We start from the raw sequence: 18,730 nt of genomic DNA, 5'->3' as shown, positions 1-18,730 counted from the left end.
TTAAAGAACAAAATTACATGTTTTAGTACAATAAACAAAACTCATATCATCTTTTTAGACGGAGCTTCAACACATCTCGCCTCTCGCGCTTATCTGAACCGAAGGAGAGCAACCAGAACCGGAACATAAGTATTAATGGAGCCACGCGCCAAAATACCAAAATAAAATGGTCAACCTTACATATAAGATATTACACTGCTCAGTTTAAATAGTCAGTAATGCCATTCGTGCCATTCAGAGCAGTGGTTCTCAACCTTTTTTGAGCCAGCGTCCCCTATGTAATATCCAGGTCCCTGAACGAAAACTTTGTGCATTTTAATGTTAAAGTCATCAATCTGGTGCACTTTGAGAGTTCAAAATTAAAAGCTCCAACCCATATTCAGTGTGCAAATTATATGAAAAATTCAACCTCTTTTAGTTGTATCTGTCTACATTACACTACTACATAATAATAGTTATAATATTAATCCCATGACAGTAGGGGTGGAACGGTACACAGAAGTCACGGTTCGGTGTGTGAGAGAGAGAGAGAGATTTTGGTTGGGTGACAGTTCTAGGTTACAGTTTTACAAGAGTTTATAGTTTGACAAAAGCACAATGTTGTGTTTTATTGCGAGTGTACACAAATATAAGTAAACACTTTGCAGTTTGAATGATGTCCAGAACAAAATGACGGAGTATGTTTTTATGTTTCCACTGTTCGATCGCGCCCGCACCTCTCTCTCACACACACACACACACACACGCACGCACGCACGCACGCGCACACACACACACACACACACACACACACAACATATTCCAGCATTGCAATCTTGACATTGCAGCCTGTTCATTATAGCCACAGAGCTTCAGAGCTAAGGCGGGGCTACAGATTAGGTGTCCCTAAAGAACCCGCGTATCTAACAGTCGTTCCGCACTACATTAAGTAATTTGCACGCGAGTTTTATTTATTTTTATACCGTGTATTCTCCGTGTAAATTCATGCACCCAACTGTGACGCCCGTACCATTTCGGTTCAATACGAATACATGTACCGTTCCACCCCTACATGACATATATTGTAAAACAAATGTACTGAAAAATAAAGGACAGTCATTAAAGTGGTAATGTTTACACTTAGGTTTTATTAAACATTTAGGAGAGTATTGCAAGAAGCTGCTTACATTAACCTTAGTTTCGAAAAATAAATAAATACAATCATGATTTTTCATGAAAAATTATGTTAGAATTATAGGCCTAAAATACCTTGGTATCAGCTTGTTTTCATCAATGGTATTAATACAATTACAATTAATTAGGTTTGTCGTGATTAATTTGTGTTCATAAAAAAAAAAAAAATCTAACAAGAATAAACACATATGAACAATTAAATTATTATTAATTTTTTTAATAATAATCTTGAAACTACCCAAGCAGCGTTTAGCGCTCGGATGTGACGGCGGAATGAATACATTACCAAAATGTGATTGCAGAATATATTTAAATTATCCATCAAATTGTCATTTTCTCCTTACTGTCTTGGGAGTTAACAATAATGCCAAGTTAAGTTAAGTTAACAATAATAAAATTGAGAGCAATGCAAATCAAACTAGCTTTTAGGCTAACTGAAATAAAACCATGCCAATCTCTAGGTATGGTGAAGGCTATGTGATGATGTGGGGCTATTTTAATTCCAAAGGCCAAGGGAACTTTATCAGGATGCAAAGTATCCTGGATCCATGAAGTAACTGGCCTTTAAAAATAAAAATCTGCCTGCCTCTCTGGGAATTTAACATAGGGGTGTACTAACGTATGCACCGTGTATTTTAAGGAAGAACATTTATTTATTTACGATACATTATTCATTCACAAAGAAAATTGGTGTCCTTAAAGGTTGGATTTTTCCTAATTTTTTTAAATTAAGGCATTAAGTTCAATTTCCAAAATATGATTTTTTTATTCCTCTTTTTAGTCAACTTTAGCATGGGTGTATTAACTTATGCATTGCACTGTAAGTGTTTCTTAAGTCAGTCATTTTTTAGTTAATTTATAAATTCGTCGCTGGAGTGAATGGGAAAATGATTTATTGAAAATATTTGAACAAATATAAGTGTTTCTTAAGTCAATACTTTTAAATGGCTTGTCAACTTTCCATTCCTCCGCTGCGTGATTCTAGTCAGCGCTGGATTCTAGCCACCACCGGATTGTTGTCAGCGCCAAACACATTTTTGAGCTCGTGAATGCTGATTCTTGTCAGCGCTGGATTCTAGTCAGTGCTTGAGCGCTGGTCTATGACTGGAAAAATAATAGAGTCCTTGCAAAAGTAACGATACATAGCTTAGGCTACATGTCGCATTAAACTGGAATGTTAGGCTTTCTAAATTTAGAATGTAATTATTTTGCAAGTAAACATGTTTAATCTTGTCTTGCCTGGATCTTTGGCAGGGGTGCGGGAAACTTTTGAATAAGAAATAATATCAAGTCGTCAAAATACAACACCTCAAAACTCTGCGAATCACAACAAGCGTATCAGTGAGAACACTCATTTAAACAGCATATACACACACCTGAACTTGACTGCACATCATACTTTTGACATTATTGATACTGCTTTCAATCGTAATGCAATAGAAATGAACACAAAAAACCTGCCTAGTGCTGGTCTACAACACTGACAATGGACTTGTGGTCAGGACTGGAGCGGCTGTGGACGAATGTTTTTAATTTCTTTATTTGGCGCTACTGACGTATTCTTTCACACAAACCATAGACGCGCGTGCACACAATATGATATCACACTCTATGCATATGTTTTACAACATAATTTAACATATACATAGTCCTTTAGACTCGAGGCCTCTGGGGATGATGACCTGTGACTTCACCTGGGGATGTGGCCAGAGCCGAAAGTGACAGTCTTTGACCTCACGTCCCAACTCCATATGAAACAGATTCATTCTACATTATATCTTGGCAATCCTTTATCTACTTGAATTTTTATATATATATATATATATATATATATATATATATATATTTATATTTACATTTTTGTTATGAACACTACTTCAGTTTGGAATAACTAGGCTATGCTTTGGACAAGGGAACCCTATGGTCAGTGACCGTCAAGCTGTTAATCCACCAATGTGGACTACTTCTCCACAACGACCACATATTTCACAATATTTGATTTTATTTTATCTTTGTATTGCCAATTATTTATCTCTGTTTTTCTAGTTTTTAAGGTGCTACTGCTGCCCCTTTAACCCCCTGAGGTCGGCTATCGCGCCGGCGCGATAGGCTCGTTTTTTTTCGTATGAGTGCAAAAAAAAAAAAAAAAAAAAAAATTAATTTTTATCTTATATGCTTGTGTTATACATCAATCGATCCTGTTTAGTGTGTATTTTTTTTGTGTATGCTCATAATAAAAACAAAGTGTTGTGCTTTTCGCCAAATAAAGAAAAATAAACATGATGCGAGTTCTGCCTACTCTCCGTCAGTGAAGTCAATTCTGAAACGCGTCCGAAAATGAACTGTAACTCAGCGAATACTCAGTCAAACAGGCATACAGTCACACAGGCATGAAGCTTGAATTATCTTCTTTCAAATGAAGTAATTTTTATAAAAAACAAATATTCACAGTTTATATAATATGTATGTAAAGAGAGAGATGTCAGTCGTTCTCATCTCAGCTAATTAAGTTTTAATGTGACTCCGCCTACGGAGACCGCGCTATTCAAACGCAAATGTGGGGCGATCCATACAAACCTGTGAAACGCCCACATCCGCTGGATAAGGCCGGTGAAACACTGAATGCGTGGCGTAAGCGTCTCAGCTCCGTGGCGTGTCCGTTTTTATTTCGGCTCCCATCCATGTTAACAGTTTAGAGTTTGCACACTGCCTGTGTGAGACGCGCGTCTCAGGCGCGGCACGAGCCGCGTGGAAAACGCGTGCATTCTAGAAATAGAACCGACGCCTATTTTTCACGCGACACGCAAGCGTCTTGGAAGCGTTTCCATGCAAAATTGAATAGGAAAATCTGTTTATTTGTCATTTTGACACGAATACATATTAATAAATGTCCTTTTGATGTTTAAAAGTGTCTAGGTTTTGACATAAATGCAAATATAAATGTAATTTTACAAAATATGATCGATTTTCAAATACTGCTGTATTGAATAAACAGCTTTTAGCAAACTCTATTGCTATACTGAGATGAGGAATATATACTGTATGTGTTTTGTCAAAAATAAAGTCATCAACTAACTAATGAATCCTTTACTTTGAAATACGTATGATAAAATGTATACTTTAGTTTTGAAACACGTTGACTAGTTTTGAAAAGATTATAAAGTATGTATGTGCATGCATATATATATGTGTGTGTATATATGAAGAGTTCAGATGCAAAAGCCTCTAAATGCCATCTGAAATTTTCTCCTAGAATGATCATTTTTATGAAGCTTGTATATTTAAGTTAGCTATAGGTGACACGTCACCTGAATGAATGGCTCATTAAGTATGCAGGGACGTAGTCTCACCAGGTGTGAACTACCACATATGCATGATGCTGTTGGAGCGTTTACGCCCCATCCGCATATTGGCTTTCCAAACTAAAAGTGTTTCACAAAACTAAAATCAATGTATCGTTTTTTTGTGGATGATTAGGCAGGATGATTTTCATATCATTTTGAAGAAAAAACACTAGGCGATGAAATCCATTAGTCAAAAGTCTTATTGCCACATATTTAGTATGTGTTTTGTGGCCTTATTTCAGAAACTTTCATTTTTAGTTTTTTCAATAACCACGCATAAACATTATTCTCTCAAAAATGCAGACATGTACATTCTTGTTGCTCACATATTATGGTAGCCCTGTTTGTGCTAAATAGTGTGTAATTTTTTTTTGCCATTAATATGTTTATAAGCAACTGAAAAAAGCACAGATGTCAGGGCATGTCAGAACATCTCAAGGACCCCAAAAACACCCCAGACCCCAGAGGGTTAAAGAAAAGCACTCTGAACGCCAACTTATTGTGCTGTATTTACTCTCTTCTAGTCTTGTTGGCTGTAATCTCACTGGTCAGGATTGTGAAATTGTGTCATCAGCTCTACAATCCTCAAACTGTGTCCTGAGAGAGCTGGATCTGAGTAACAATGACCTGCAGGATTCAGGAGTGAAGATTATTTCTGATGGACTGAAAAGCCCACACTGTCAGCTGCAGATACTGAGGTATTTAAGAACATATGAGAGATTATTTACAGTCTGCCGGTCATAATGTTGATGTGTGTTTGTAGATGATCTGACTGTGTGTGTGTGTAGGTTGTCTGGCTGTATGGTGACAGAGGAAGGCTGTGGTTATGTGTCTTCAGCTCTGAGTTCAAACCCCTCACACCTGAGAGAGCTGGACCTGAGTAACAATGACCTGCAGGATTCAGGAGTGAAGATTATTTCTGAAGGACTGAAGAGCCCACACTGTAAGCTGCAGATTCTGAGGTATTTAAGAACATATGAGAGATTATTTACAGTCTGCCAGTCATAATGTTGATGTGTGTTTGTAGATGGTCTGACAGTGTGTGTCTGTAGGTTGTCTCTCTGTATGGTGACAGAGGAAGGCTGTGGTTATGTGTCGTCAGCTCTGAGTTCAAACCCCTCACACCTGAGAGAGCTGGACCTGAGTAACAATGACCTGCAGGATTCAGGAGTGAAGATTATTTCTGAAGGACTGAAACGGCCAAATTGTAAGCTGCAGATTCTGAGGTATTTAAGAACATACAAGATATAATTTACAGTCTGCCGGTCATAATGTTGATGTGTGTTTGTTGATGGTCTGACTGTGTGTGTCTGTAGGTTGTCTCTCTGTATGCTGACAGAGGAAGGCTGTGGTTATGTGTCTTCAGCTCTGAGTTCAAACCCCTCACACCTGAGAGAGCTGGACCTGACGAACAATGACCTGCAGGATTCAGGAGTGAAGATTATTTCTGATGGACTGAAGCGGCCAAATTGTAAGCTGCAGATTCTGAGGTATTTAAGAATATATAAGAGATTTACCACACCAGCACAGAAAAGATACAAAGGGACAGATGAGCTGTTGGAGATTATGTGGGAAAAGGGAATCTAACCATCATCATATTTTTGGGGAGTGTCAGAAATCAACCCAGTTATGTCAAGGGATTGAAGGAAATTTGGAAGCTGTTTTTGAGGTGTTGATTCCTTTCAAGTGTGAATGTTTATATCTGGCTAATATAGTTCTTTTGATGGGTGGAATAACATTGATAAAAAACTGATGTTAATTCTTCTGGCAGCCAGTAAAAAAGTTATTACAAAGAAATGGCTAAAACCAGAGCCACTTACAGTTGATGATATATATATATATATATATATATATATATATATATATATATATATATATATATATATATATATATATATATACTGTATATGTGATGGAAAAGCTAACCCAGATAGAATAAATTTGTTCAATATGGAAAAAAAAATTAATGATTATATAAAACCAATTCGCACTGACTTTTCTTGAAGCATAAGTGGTCTGTAAAGTAATGTTTTTTTTTAGGAATTAGAAGTAATAGCTCCCCTTGTTCTTGTACATAGTTGCTGTCAAAATGAGGAAAACACAAAACATCTGTATTTGGCTTGAGTTTTGAATTTCCATGATGGGTTATAATGCTGATGTAGACATGATGGGTTGAATGCTGAATGCTGTCTCTGTATTGATGTGTCCGCTGAAATTGAAAAAAATAACATATAAGAGATTATTTACAGTCTGCCAGTCATGTGTGTTTTTGTAGATGATCTGACTGTGTGCCTGTAGGTTGTCTGGCTGTATGGTGACAGAGGAAGGCTGTGGTTATTTGTCTTCAGCTCTGAGTTCAAACCCATCACACCTGAGAGAGCTGGATCTGAGCTACAATCACCCAGGAGTCAAGCTGCTCTCCGGCAAACTGATGGATCCAAACTGCTCATTGCAGATACTCAAGTATGTGGGAAAAGCAAGCCTCGTTTACACTGCAGGTCTTGATGCCCAAATCTGGTTTGTTGTCTATATCGGATTTTTTTTTACTGTCCGTTTACACTTTCTTGCCCCATATCCGATTAATGTGTTTACATTTGACATACTATCTGAAACGTTGCGCATGCTTAAAGGGGGTTCTTACACAGATGGACAAACGTGAAATATGCTTGATGCTAGCTTTCGGTGCTGATGCGGTGGTGACGCGTTCATGTAACATGTAAGGGTGGCGCTGCCAATAAAGCACCTAAAAGCTGTCACAAAGAACCAGCAAAAGTAATGATTATGAATATGTCAAATATAGCAAGGAGACATTTTAATTGTTTATTAATAAACAAGTGTTTTTTCTGCGTCAGTGTCGGCTGCAAAGATGAAGTTGACCATACTGACTCCTGATATTCGCCATAGTGAACGCGCCAGAGAGAAATACACATTTCATACAGATTACATAAGCAGAGAGCAGAGCAGTCTTTTTTCTTTCGTTTTGAATTGTACTGTTTAAAAGTAGACATTTCAAGCTTTCTATATGTGTCTCAGGTCTGTGAGGCAAGTAGGCCAACGTATATGCTGAGTTTCGGTTCATTTATGAGATGAGCTCCAGTTCACATGCCGGTGCCTCCGTGTCAGGATTATCTGTTGTCTACTATATTTACTTATTTATTAAATCCAGGCAATTAGTTGATGAAAAATATTAAAATTAAGATACAATTAATACAAAACAAAATTAAATTTAAAGACAGGCTTTGTGCTTTCTGTTTGAGGTCTCTGTGAACGTTTCAAAGCAGTCTTTTAGTGCCGTTTCAGAGCGGTCCCATCTGTAACACTGTTTTTTCCTCAATGCGAACACAAAAAATAAAAATAAAAAATATTTTATTTTCTGTGGAGAGTCAACCCTTCTTCATCCGGTGGGTAGTATTACTTTTGGTTTGCGCAGTGTATTTCACAGAATTACTAAAAAAATATTTTGCCACCTAAAAGTTAAAGATTTTTTTGTGTCCGTAACGCGTGTGTATTTTCCTCATATTAAATATAAAACACATGTAGAGATATTTTCTAATGTCCCTTTATTAAGGGAATATGGATTTATAAACAGACGTTTCAATATATTGGTATTAAATGCATTTTCTGAGAATTTATATTTCAAGTTTTGACTGCAAATGTCACGTCCATAACGCTGGAATTGCCCAATTTTAAAGAATTTATCCTCAACTAGTTTTGTGGTGTAGGTCTACGTATTTTATAATGTTAACTTAAAATAATACTATTAGTAATTTAAAGATGTGGTAGCATTGGATCTGGACGGGAAGGATAACTCTGGGAGTGGAAGGGGTGTCTCTCTCTGCCTCACACCGCAACACAAGTTTGTGGATCTGTGTGTCGCGATTTCGGTTTCATATCGCATATCGTTACAGCCCTAGTTAATGTGTTACGTTAACATACCGGACACCTATTCAGCCTGTTGTTCTGTGTGCTATTGTGTAGTTGAATAACTTGCCTTTCCAGATTAAATGTCTGTTCTTGGTCTTGGATTTTGTGAAATAAATGTCTAAATAAATGCGCTTATAGTCCAGTGCGACTTATATATGTATTTTTGTCCTCTTCATGATGCATTTTTTGACTGATGCGACTTATAGTCCGGAAAATATGGTAGCTTATGCGAAGTTCGCCAACTATCACCATGATTTTGAGGCGGAGGAAGAAAAGGGCCATCATTGCAGCCTGCACATATGCTTCAGTTATTGTGTGCGAGAGAGATCTCAGGACTGGTGGGAACATACAACACGATCTCATGAAAGTGTGTATCTATACCACAAATTTTATTTCTCGTGCAATTTATACGCCAAAAATAGTTTTTGCATGCAGATATGCACTGTAAACCCCTTGTGTACGATTAGGGGTGTGGAGTGCGTGTGTATTACACGCCATAAAGTAAATATCATATGCACGTGAAAACTGCGTATCATATGCACTCAAAAACTATTTTTGGCGTAAACGGGTCTAAAATTTTAGGATGAGCAAGCCAACCTTTGATATGTTGTGTCAACGTGTGTCCACATTCCTCTCCTACGACGACACAACGTTTCATCGGGCCATCCGTCCCTTTGCAGATGCGTGTCAGGGTTTCTCTCATCATTAAACCGCGGATATGTAGCCTAATGCCTCAAAAAATCGGATCTGTCTGTTTACATGATAGTCGCATTGGCACATATCTGATTTATTTCCACAAATGGAGGCCTGAAACCGATCTCAAAATATCCGAACGCATGCGTTTTTTCCTGTTTACACGGTTATAGAAAACATCCGATCTGTGTCACATATGAGCAAAAAATCAGAATTGAACCCGGTAGTATTTCTGAATGACCGCGCTTCCCTCCCTCATGTCTTTCATCCAAATGAGCCAAAAATACATTTTCTGGCTTTTCACATTTCTACTACATAAATGACCCAATTTAAATACACATTCATCTTTCCAGCAGTGAATTATCCCTTTAAGTAAGTTCAGTGATGTTTCATTTTTGTTGTAAAAAAGGTATTAATTTAGTTTATTTATGTATATTTCCACTCTGGAGAAAACCGTGATGTCATGGTCCAGCTCGGTTGAGTTCTAATATGCATTAATATCTAATATGTTCTAATATTCAGTCAATGCAGGCAGATCGATATTATTGTTGAATACTAAATTAAATGTAAAATTAAATGTCCCCAGCTAAGCAAGCCAAAAGCCAATGGCAACAAAGGTGAAAAAAGGCGACAGTGGCAAGGAGCCAAAACTCCATCAGGGCAGAATGGACAAAAAAACCTTGGGAGAAACCAGGCTCAGTCGGGGGGCCAGTTCTCCTCTGGTCAGCGAACGAACAGTGTATGATTATGATTCAAGCAGCATTATAGGTCAGAAGTTAGATTGGATTGGAACAATCAGAATATTATCCAGTTCCATCTGGTTGAAGATCGGAGTCATCATGCCGGTATGGAGACTGGTTTGTTGAGGATCAGAGCCAATGGCTGTCGTGTCAATAGCCGCGTTTCCATTACCCTTCAAATTGCGCAAATTGAAATTGCGAATTAAAAATACGCTCAATGGAAACACGTCAATTTCGCAAAAACTCCCGTTTATCGCAAAAAAGTTTTTACGCTCTCATGAGGTGGTTTTTCAGGCAATTCGAAAAAGGAATATTTCGCAAAACTGCAATGGAAACAGTTTTTGCGCATTTACAGTCACCTGACTTAGAAGACGCGGTGTGTTTGAGGTCCATGTATAGCTACGCAAATAGGCCTAATAATTATTTTATATTATTTTATTTTAACATTTAATAGGCTATATTTAGAAGACGCTTTTATGCAAAAAAAGAACAAAGCGTGAGGAGCGCGCACTGCATGGCACAGAGGCGCGGGCGTGAACACTTGCATTTTCCTATCAACAGTGGAAACAACTTAAAAATACTCTATCATTTCTGGCCATACAGAAAATAATAATACATTATTCTCAACTACTTTTATTTGTGTAAACTCACAATAACAAAATAAAACGTTGTGCTTTTGTAAAGTAAAAGAAAACAATCAGACGCACTTTCATGATCTCCGTAAACTGGAGCGCGAGAACTGAAACAAAATATAGGCTAAAGCTTGAAATGTCCACTTTAAAACGAACAAATTCGAATCGAAAGCTAATACCTTCTGATTTTGTAATTCGTATGAAAGGTGCATTTCTCTCTAAAAGCGCATCTGCTTAACAGCGGAGATGGAGATGTGATTTTAGCCAAAACAATAGTTTATTAATAATATTAATGGCTCTTCTCATTCAGCACTGCGGGAAAACATCAATTCCAGGTTCTAATTTGGCCTTAGAAAACCAGTAAAATCGAGATGTTTTCCATATTAATTTGTGACTATTTTAAATGTTTAATAAAGGGACAAAAAGTCATAAACAAAAATCTGAAAATTCTTCGATATTTACTTTTTTTTGCGCAGCAGTTGGTGTAGCCAGTTCAAATTAAAATTTTGGTGTTCAACTTTGCGTTTTAAAAAGACAACAACCGTTCATTTTTCGTTTTTCAACTACGGGTTAAAAAAGGAAAAACGAATGGACACAAAATAGCCTACATGGATCGTTTGGACAGAATACGAGACAGAGTTCTTTATTAAATTCATTAAAAAAATAATAATAATTAGACTATAGGAATACTGGATTCTAAATCTCAAAGAAATGCCACAATCAAAACCTCGGAGCAGAAATGAGGGCGAAACACCCAGAAACTCCATGTGTCGTTCGCATTATAAGGGTCTTTCCCTGATGCTTGGATAACACGCCACGTACTCCTTCCATTAATAATAATAATGTCTAATGCGTTGGCTGTGATATGTTATAAACCAACGTCAGTTGCCGTGATTTTTGGAATGACTTATCGCGAGAGAAAAAAGGACGTTTTAGTCGCATAACATCGGTTAATGGAAACGCCGTCATTTCGCAATAGTTTTTTATCGATATTTAGATAATAGCGCAAAACATTTGCGCAAATCTGTAATGGAAACGCGGCTAATGAGGCCTTCACAGGAGAGAGTCTAGTTGGCACAATCTCTGCTGACACTTCAGGGATGCGTTGTGGTCGTGTCTAGGCGCAGGTCCTCCATCTGATCTGGATACGGCCCGGATCCGGCTGACTACAGTAAACCTCAGAATAAACAGAAAGACTAACATTAGCATAGATGCCATTCTTCTTAAGATGTAACGAGTACATTTGGTGTTATAGGAAGTGTTCCCGGTTCCGTCTGACCTAATTTATGCAGCCTAATAATCATTTAACTGATTTGTGTTTAATAAGAATGTATAGGTTAAAGAGATGTGTTTTTTGTCTAGCTTTGAACTGACAGAGTGTGTCTGCTTCCCGGACAATGGTAGGAAGACTGTTCCAGAGTTTTGGTGCTAAATAGGAGAAGGATCTACCGCCAGCAGTCGATTATGATAATCTAGGTATTATCAACTGGCCGGAATTTTGAGATTGCAATAGACGTGAAGGACTATAATGCGTTAAGAGCTCGCTCAAGCACTGCGGAGTTTAGTGCCATTTTAGTAACCATTTAGTGCTTTGAAAGTAATCAGCAATATTTAAAAATGTATACAATGTTTAATAGGGAGCCAATGCAGTGTTGACAGAACCGGGCTAATATGGTCATACTTCCTGGTTCTGGTAAGAACTCGAGCTGCTGCGTTTTGAACCAGCTGTAATTTATTAATTAAGCGTGCAGGGCAACCACCCAGTAGAGCATTACAATAATCTAGCCTTGAGGTCATGAACGCATGGACTAACTGTTCTTCTGTTTTTGTCAATGAGAGCATATGACGTAATTTAGATATATTTTTAAAATAGAAGAATGCAGCTTTACAGATACTAGACACGTGACTTTCAAATGAAAGATTGGTATCAAAGAGCACACCCAGGTTCCTAACCGACGACAAAGACTTGACAGAGCAGCCATCGAGTGTTAGACAGTTTTCTAGGTTAGTATGTACAGAGGTTTTTGGTCCAGTCATTAGAAAATCTGAGAAATTAAGAAATAATAAATTACTAGTCATCCAAATTTTTATATAAGATATGCATTCTGTTAATTTCTTGAATTGCCATGTTTCATTGGGGCGTGAAGAGATATAGAGCTGGGTATCTTCGGCATTACAGTGAAAACTAATCCCATGCTTCCTAATGATATCTCCTTAGGGTAGCATGTACAGAGTGAACAGCAACAGTCCTAGTACTGAGCCTTGTGGTACGCCATACTGAACTTGTGATCGATGAGACATCTCTTCATTTACTGCTACAAACTGATAACGGTCAGATAAGTATGATTTAAACCATGCTAGTGCTAAACCACTAATGCCAACATAATTTTTGAGTCTATTTAAAAGAATGTTGTGGTCAATGGTATCAAATACAGCACTTAGATCGAGTAATACTAATAGAGAGACACAACCACGATCGGATGATAAGAGCAAATCATTTGTGACTCTAATGAGAGCAGTCTCAGTGCTAAATCCTGACTGGAAATCCTCACAGATATCATTTCTTTCTAAAAAGGAACATAGTTGTGTGGATACTGCCTTTTTTGTAGCCTATCTTTGACAAAAAGGGTAGATTTGAGATTGGCCTGTAATTGACTCATTCTCTATAATCAAGTAGCATTTTTTTTTATAAGAGGTTTAATCATAGCCAGCTTAAAAGTTTTCGGTACATATCCTAGAGAGAAAGATGAATTTAAGGGGGTGGTAAAATGCCCTTTTCACAAGATGTAAAATATATCTATGATGTCCCCAGAGTGTGTGTGTGAAGTTTTAGCGCAAAATACCCCACAGATATTTTTATAAGTTAAAGTTGTCACTTTTTGAGGGTTTGCAAAAACGCACCGTTTTGTTCCTGGCCCTTTAAATGCAAATGAGCTGCTGCAGAGGGCGGGGTTTCAAGAGCTTGTGTGTGTTAGCAGCTGCTATTACCTCACGCAGACACACTAAAATGACAGAAACTGTTCTGCCTTTAATGTTAAAATGGAGTCAGACAAAGATGGAGAGACTCAAGAAGAAATGACAACATGTAGAATGCAACAGGACGTCTCTGAATGGTTAGTTGATGAATTTATGTTGCTGATGTGGAGTTAACTACCTTCAATTAAGATATTCTTTCATGATAAATCTATAAATCGCTCATATAGGAACTGTTGTGAGATGCACACAGAGTGACTTTCTATTGCATGTGAAAAGGTGGATGCTACAGTTTGAGCTGACTCACAAATGTACTCTTATACAACAACTTTTCCTCTTCTCAACATGGACAGTGTGTTCCCAGGGGCGGGGTTTATGTAAATTCTAGGGTTAGTGATGTCACTAACCCGGGAGGAATGTCGTGTAGTCCCAACCAGCCGTTTGTTGTAGTCCTTTTCTTTAAAGGGGGGGTGAATTGCTGTTTCATACATACTGAGTTTTTTACACTGTTAAAGAGTTGGATTCCCATGCTAAACATGGACAAAGTTTCAAAAGTTAAGTTGTACGTTTGAAGGAGTATTTTTGTTCCAAAAATACTCCTTCCGGTTTGTCACAAGTTTCGGAAAGTTTTTTTCGAGTATGTATGGCTCTGTCTTACGTAAGATAGGGCGGAATTTCCTTATACGGATCCTAAGGGCACTTCTCCGCGGCCGCGCGCGCACTCGTAGACCAGAGCGAGAAGAGAGCGAAAGCAGTACGTTACCTCAAAGCGCTATGCTCGGCTTTTAGGGAAGTCAATGTCACCAAAGAAGTGGGTTTTTGGTTGCCAGGGCAAGACAACCCTGCACAGATTCCCAAAGAACCCAGCGTTAAGGGAACAGTGGATGGAGTTTGTTTTTTAGAAGCATCAACAGAGGTTGTGCAAGACTCTTTGTTCCCTGCATTTCCACGATGATTGTTTTATAAACAAAGCCCAGATTGACGGATTTGCAGATCTTCTAATGCTTAACGATCGAGCAGTCACAATGATAAAGGTTCGCTGTCGTAATGCGGTGAGTAAACTGCTTCAAATGTCTCTCTGTGTTGTTGTTAGCTCGGTTAGCACAGCTATAGCACACCGCCCACACGGCCCGCCCCCGGCCGCTCGTTTTTTTTCCGGAAAGACTCGGTACAGCCTATCTTTCTTTTATAAAAAGAAAGGCCTATCCCCCCCTTTAAAAGCAAATAACCTCCTTTGCTTTGAACTTTGAGCGTTGTAACTTTGCAGATGTTGTTTATGCTCAAACAGCAACATTACACACTAACTAAAGTTAGAGAAGTGAAATCATAATCAACCACCCCTTTAATGATTTTAAGAAGAGGATCTATGACCTCTGGAAGCATCTCTTTCAGTAGCTTAGTCGGTATAGGGTCTAACATACATGTTGTTGATGTAGATAATTTAACGAGTTTAGTAAATTCTTCCTCTCCTATAGCAATGAATGAATGGATTTTTTTCCTCAGGGAGACTACAATGCACTGTCTAATGCGATACTGTAGTAGACGGTTGCATAGTTATCATTTTCTCCCTGATATTATCAATCTTATAAGTAAAGAAGTTAATTAAGTCATTACTGCTGTGCTCTTTGGAAACTTCAGAAGTAAAAGCTGTATTTATTGTTAATTTAGCCACTACATTTTTACTGAAGTCTACGCAAGCATATTGATCAATGCGTTCGAAACGCGACTGCGAATTCAGTTCACATTCACGTTTCTTAATTTTGCATTTGCAACATGTGACAATTTAAATGCTTATAAATATAACGCATAATCCACAGATGCTGCTCTTAGATACTGATTAATCAAACGATTTAGTTACAAGCACTGTATGAGGTTTTGCCACAAACTCAACTGACTAGCTTTTCTCCTGTATGATTTCACATGAGTCTCTTCAGACCTTACTGTACATGAATTATGAGCTTCCAGAACTTCTGCTTGAGGCTGTGTGTGACCTCCTGATTGAACTCCTTTCCACAAACTAAACATGGAAATAAAAACAGTATAAATAATACAAATAAATAAGTTTTCTCCTAGTCTCATTAAGTGCAAACAATAAGTGCAAGTGCAACCATAATCAAAGTACTGTAGCGCACAGACTCTTAATAATTGTTGTGAAATTGCTGTTTTAAGGCGGTGAGTTCGGAAAAGGGCGGGTAGAGAGAAACGAGCGAGTGAGTTAAGCTGGTGTGATTGTGTACAGTTGTTGCATTCCAGTTAAAAGTTGAAATGATGGAAACAATGAAATGATACGTTTAAATATTAAACTGAAACAGCAATTCACTGTTTTAAGAACATGTGGAATTAAGAGATGATTATATTAACATATTGCCTCAAATTGCGCGCAGTGGTGCCTATACAGGAAGCAATCGAATGAAAAGCAGAACACATTTTATATTATTTTACATTTGATTGTTTTATTTAGGCCTATTTCTAAAGAACTCTCCAGGATATGTTGGTGCTTTAAGCCAGTGTTTCCCAGCCTGGGGGTCGCTAAAGATTTACGAGGAGTCGCCAAACTCACTCTATCTTGAGGGTTTGGGATTAAACAGTTACCAGTTTGACGATAAACCACCACACAATCTCCACCGTATTTGATTTCCCGGATTTGCAAAACTCTGGTTTTTACACTGGTAAATACTGTCTGGTTTTAAACACAGACTTGCAGCGTAAGTTTCGTTCTGTTTGAAAAAAATGGCGGAAAGTGAGAGAGGATTTACAACCTTTACAACCGAGTGCTGAGGGAAATTATATGAACTAAAGTATGAATGAACTCTATGAATGCATCTCTGAAGGAAACTGACTGCCTTTTGATGTTTTGATGGCATTTTCTTCTCATCTTCCCTCCGTGTAAAGTGTTTATAAGTTCATTCAGTCTGTCTGCGTTTTGTGTATGTGAAACTCAGAACACATTTTTATGCGCTGTTGTAAATTTTAACCAGTTAATGAAAAATAAGCTAATGTGCATCTAAAAATCTAAACAATTCGAATAATAAGGTATCTAGAATTATTAATTGATCTGATAAAATACTATCTTTCTTAACCTTTGTGCAGTTTTCACCCTCATTTTGTATTTAATTATGAGGTGAAAATACTTCATTTTGGTGACTTTTTATGATGTAATTTGTGCTGGATTAGCTTGTCTGCTGGTATTTAACATTTCAAAGCCGCGATGTACAGAAAATCACACAAAGAAGAAAATTTATAAAAACATTTTGGATCAATAAAACTAAGCAATAACATAAATAACTCCAGAAAGGCCACACTGCAGTCAGGATTTGCATTTCACATGCAAATCAAATTAAATCGGTTAAAGTACAGCACAACATTGATGCACCGAAAACATAAACAATTCATTTACTAAATTAAATTAGAAAAGAATATACCTTTCTAATAAATAAAAATACAAAACGAAATAAATCAGAATCAAGTCACAAGATGAGGAGCAAATGTGTGCAAAATTCCTAAAGTGCAGGGGAACATAAATTCAAAACACAAGCCACAAATAGTTAGATAACCCTGACAGATCAATAAATAAAATTAAAATAAAGATATTATTAAAATAACGATAATAGCCAGAATTTTCTACTTTGTCTTTTTAACTACAGAAACAACAATAAATGCTAAACCGGAGTGGCAGTCTTTAGCTAAACATGTTCACAGCATCCAAACATCTAATTACAAGCGGCTGAAAAGTGTTAAATCACTTGTACCCGATACCTGGGGTGCGTTTCCCGAAAGCATCGTTGGCCAACTATGGTCGCAAGTTCATCGCAATGTCCATTGAACTCTATTGGTAACGACAGAACTTGCGACCATAGTTGGCCAACGATGCTTTCGGGAAACCCACCCCTGATCGAGAGAACAAACCCAGTCTTTCACTCTGTGGCCGGCTGGAGTCTTTGTGCACGCGGATAAAATACATTCTAAAACACTTAACGTGAAAAACGTTTAAAGGTACAATATGTAAGAATTTTGCATTAAAATATCCCTAAATCTCAAGGCCAGTGTTATATATTTTGTTAAGTTGATTACTTACAAGATCCCAAATGTTTCCAACTATTTTTAAATCATGAGAAAATTGCGATTTTAGCCAAGGAAACGGGGCGTTAGAGCAGGGGGGAGTTGGGAGTCGCCAGGGAGTCTGGGTATTCTGGGAGTCGCCAGTCAATGGCGTCATATCCACGTTACCCTCGGTTTCCGCTCGTACTGCGTGGAGTCAGAGCCCGTCTACGGATTAGACATCTCTGGTGGAGTCCTGGACAAATGTGGAAGTTGTAGTTGTAGCGTCTATCAAGCAACAAACGTTAGCTTGTTCGTGCAGTCGTTATGGAACACAATTATTCTTTACTGATTGCAGCTGGTTCTGTCGACAAAGCATGCTCAATTTTATATTTTCCACATGTAGCATTCGGTTATGTTTATGTAAGGAAAGTATTATTGCTTCAGATTTGTGTTTAACATTAGTTTATTGACATTGTTTATCTGGTGTTTATGGCAATGTAAATAAATATAGCATGTGTTATACATAAAGATTAATCAGTATTTTGGCAAATGATGTGGGTATGTTCGAATGTACTTTTACAACAATTGTTTAGAACACGTAAAACTGCGCCGCGTTATCACAACAATGAATTCGACATACAACATCTATGATAACCAATGTAGTATTAAACCTTACTTTTATTGCTGTTAATTCATTTTAATGAAATAAAAGTGTGATGAGGTTCAAGAGTCAGGAAGGAAGAAGAAGACAGGGGTCGGCGTGACTGGGAATCGTACTTTATTAAAATAAAACAAAACAAAACAAACAAAAGTCGCGCACAACGCGCATTCACCGTGGCAACCGCGACGGCACAAAACAGTTCAAAAATGAGAGCTCGGATCCACCGGTTTTCTTTCTCTGCGTCCACTTTTCTCTCCAGTCTCTCTCTCGTTCCAACGCGCGGCTTATAATCGGTCTCTCCACGCCAATAATACTGCAATAAGACTGGTGTTCGTCATTTGCACATGACCATTTGCTAAACACATCACTTGTAGAAAATTACAGACCTATCTCTGAATAATGCCTGAACTTCGTATCTTGAGCACTTCTTGCGTTGTTTATGTTTTTGCCTCTTCATGATGACTCGCTTAATCTAGTCCTGATTTATAAGTCGCTTTGGATAAAAGCGTCTGCTAAATGACTAAAGGCCAATTTATACTTCTGCGTCGG

The 18,730-nt window shown here is 37.7% G+C and overlaps 1 protein-coding gene across 1 annotated transcript in view; it reads left to right on the top strand.

Moving 5' to 3' along the window:
* LOC307154371 (uncharacterized protein) overlaps positions 1-18,730 on the top strand; it is a 91,275-nt gene that overhangs the window by 26,952 nt on the left and 45,593 nt on the right. The window contains exons 5-9 of the mRNA XM_079864259.1: positions 5,042-5,215; positions 5,306-5,479; positions 5,570-5,743; positions 5,834-6,007; positions 6,816-6,980. Coding sequence (XP_079720385.1) covers positions 5,042-5,215; positions 5,306-5,479; positions 5,570-5,743; positions 5,834-6,007; positions 6,816-6,980 — 861 coding nt within the window. The remainder of the gene's footprint in view (positions 1-5,041; positions 5,216-5,305; positions 5,480-5,569; positions 5,744-5,833; positions 6,008-6,815; positions 6,981-18,730) is intronic.

Source organism: Squalius cephalus (assembly GCF_949319135.1).
Source record: "Squalius cephalus genome assembly, chromosome: 2".
Taxonomy (NCBI): Eukaryota; Metazoa; Chordata; class Actinopteri; order Cypriniformes; family Leuciscidae; genus Squalius; species Squalius cephalus.
This window is presented reverse-complemented; position numbering and strand designations above follow the sequence as displayed.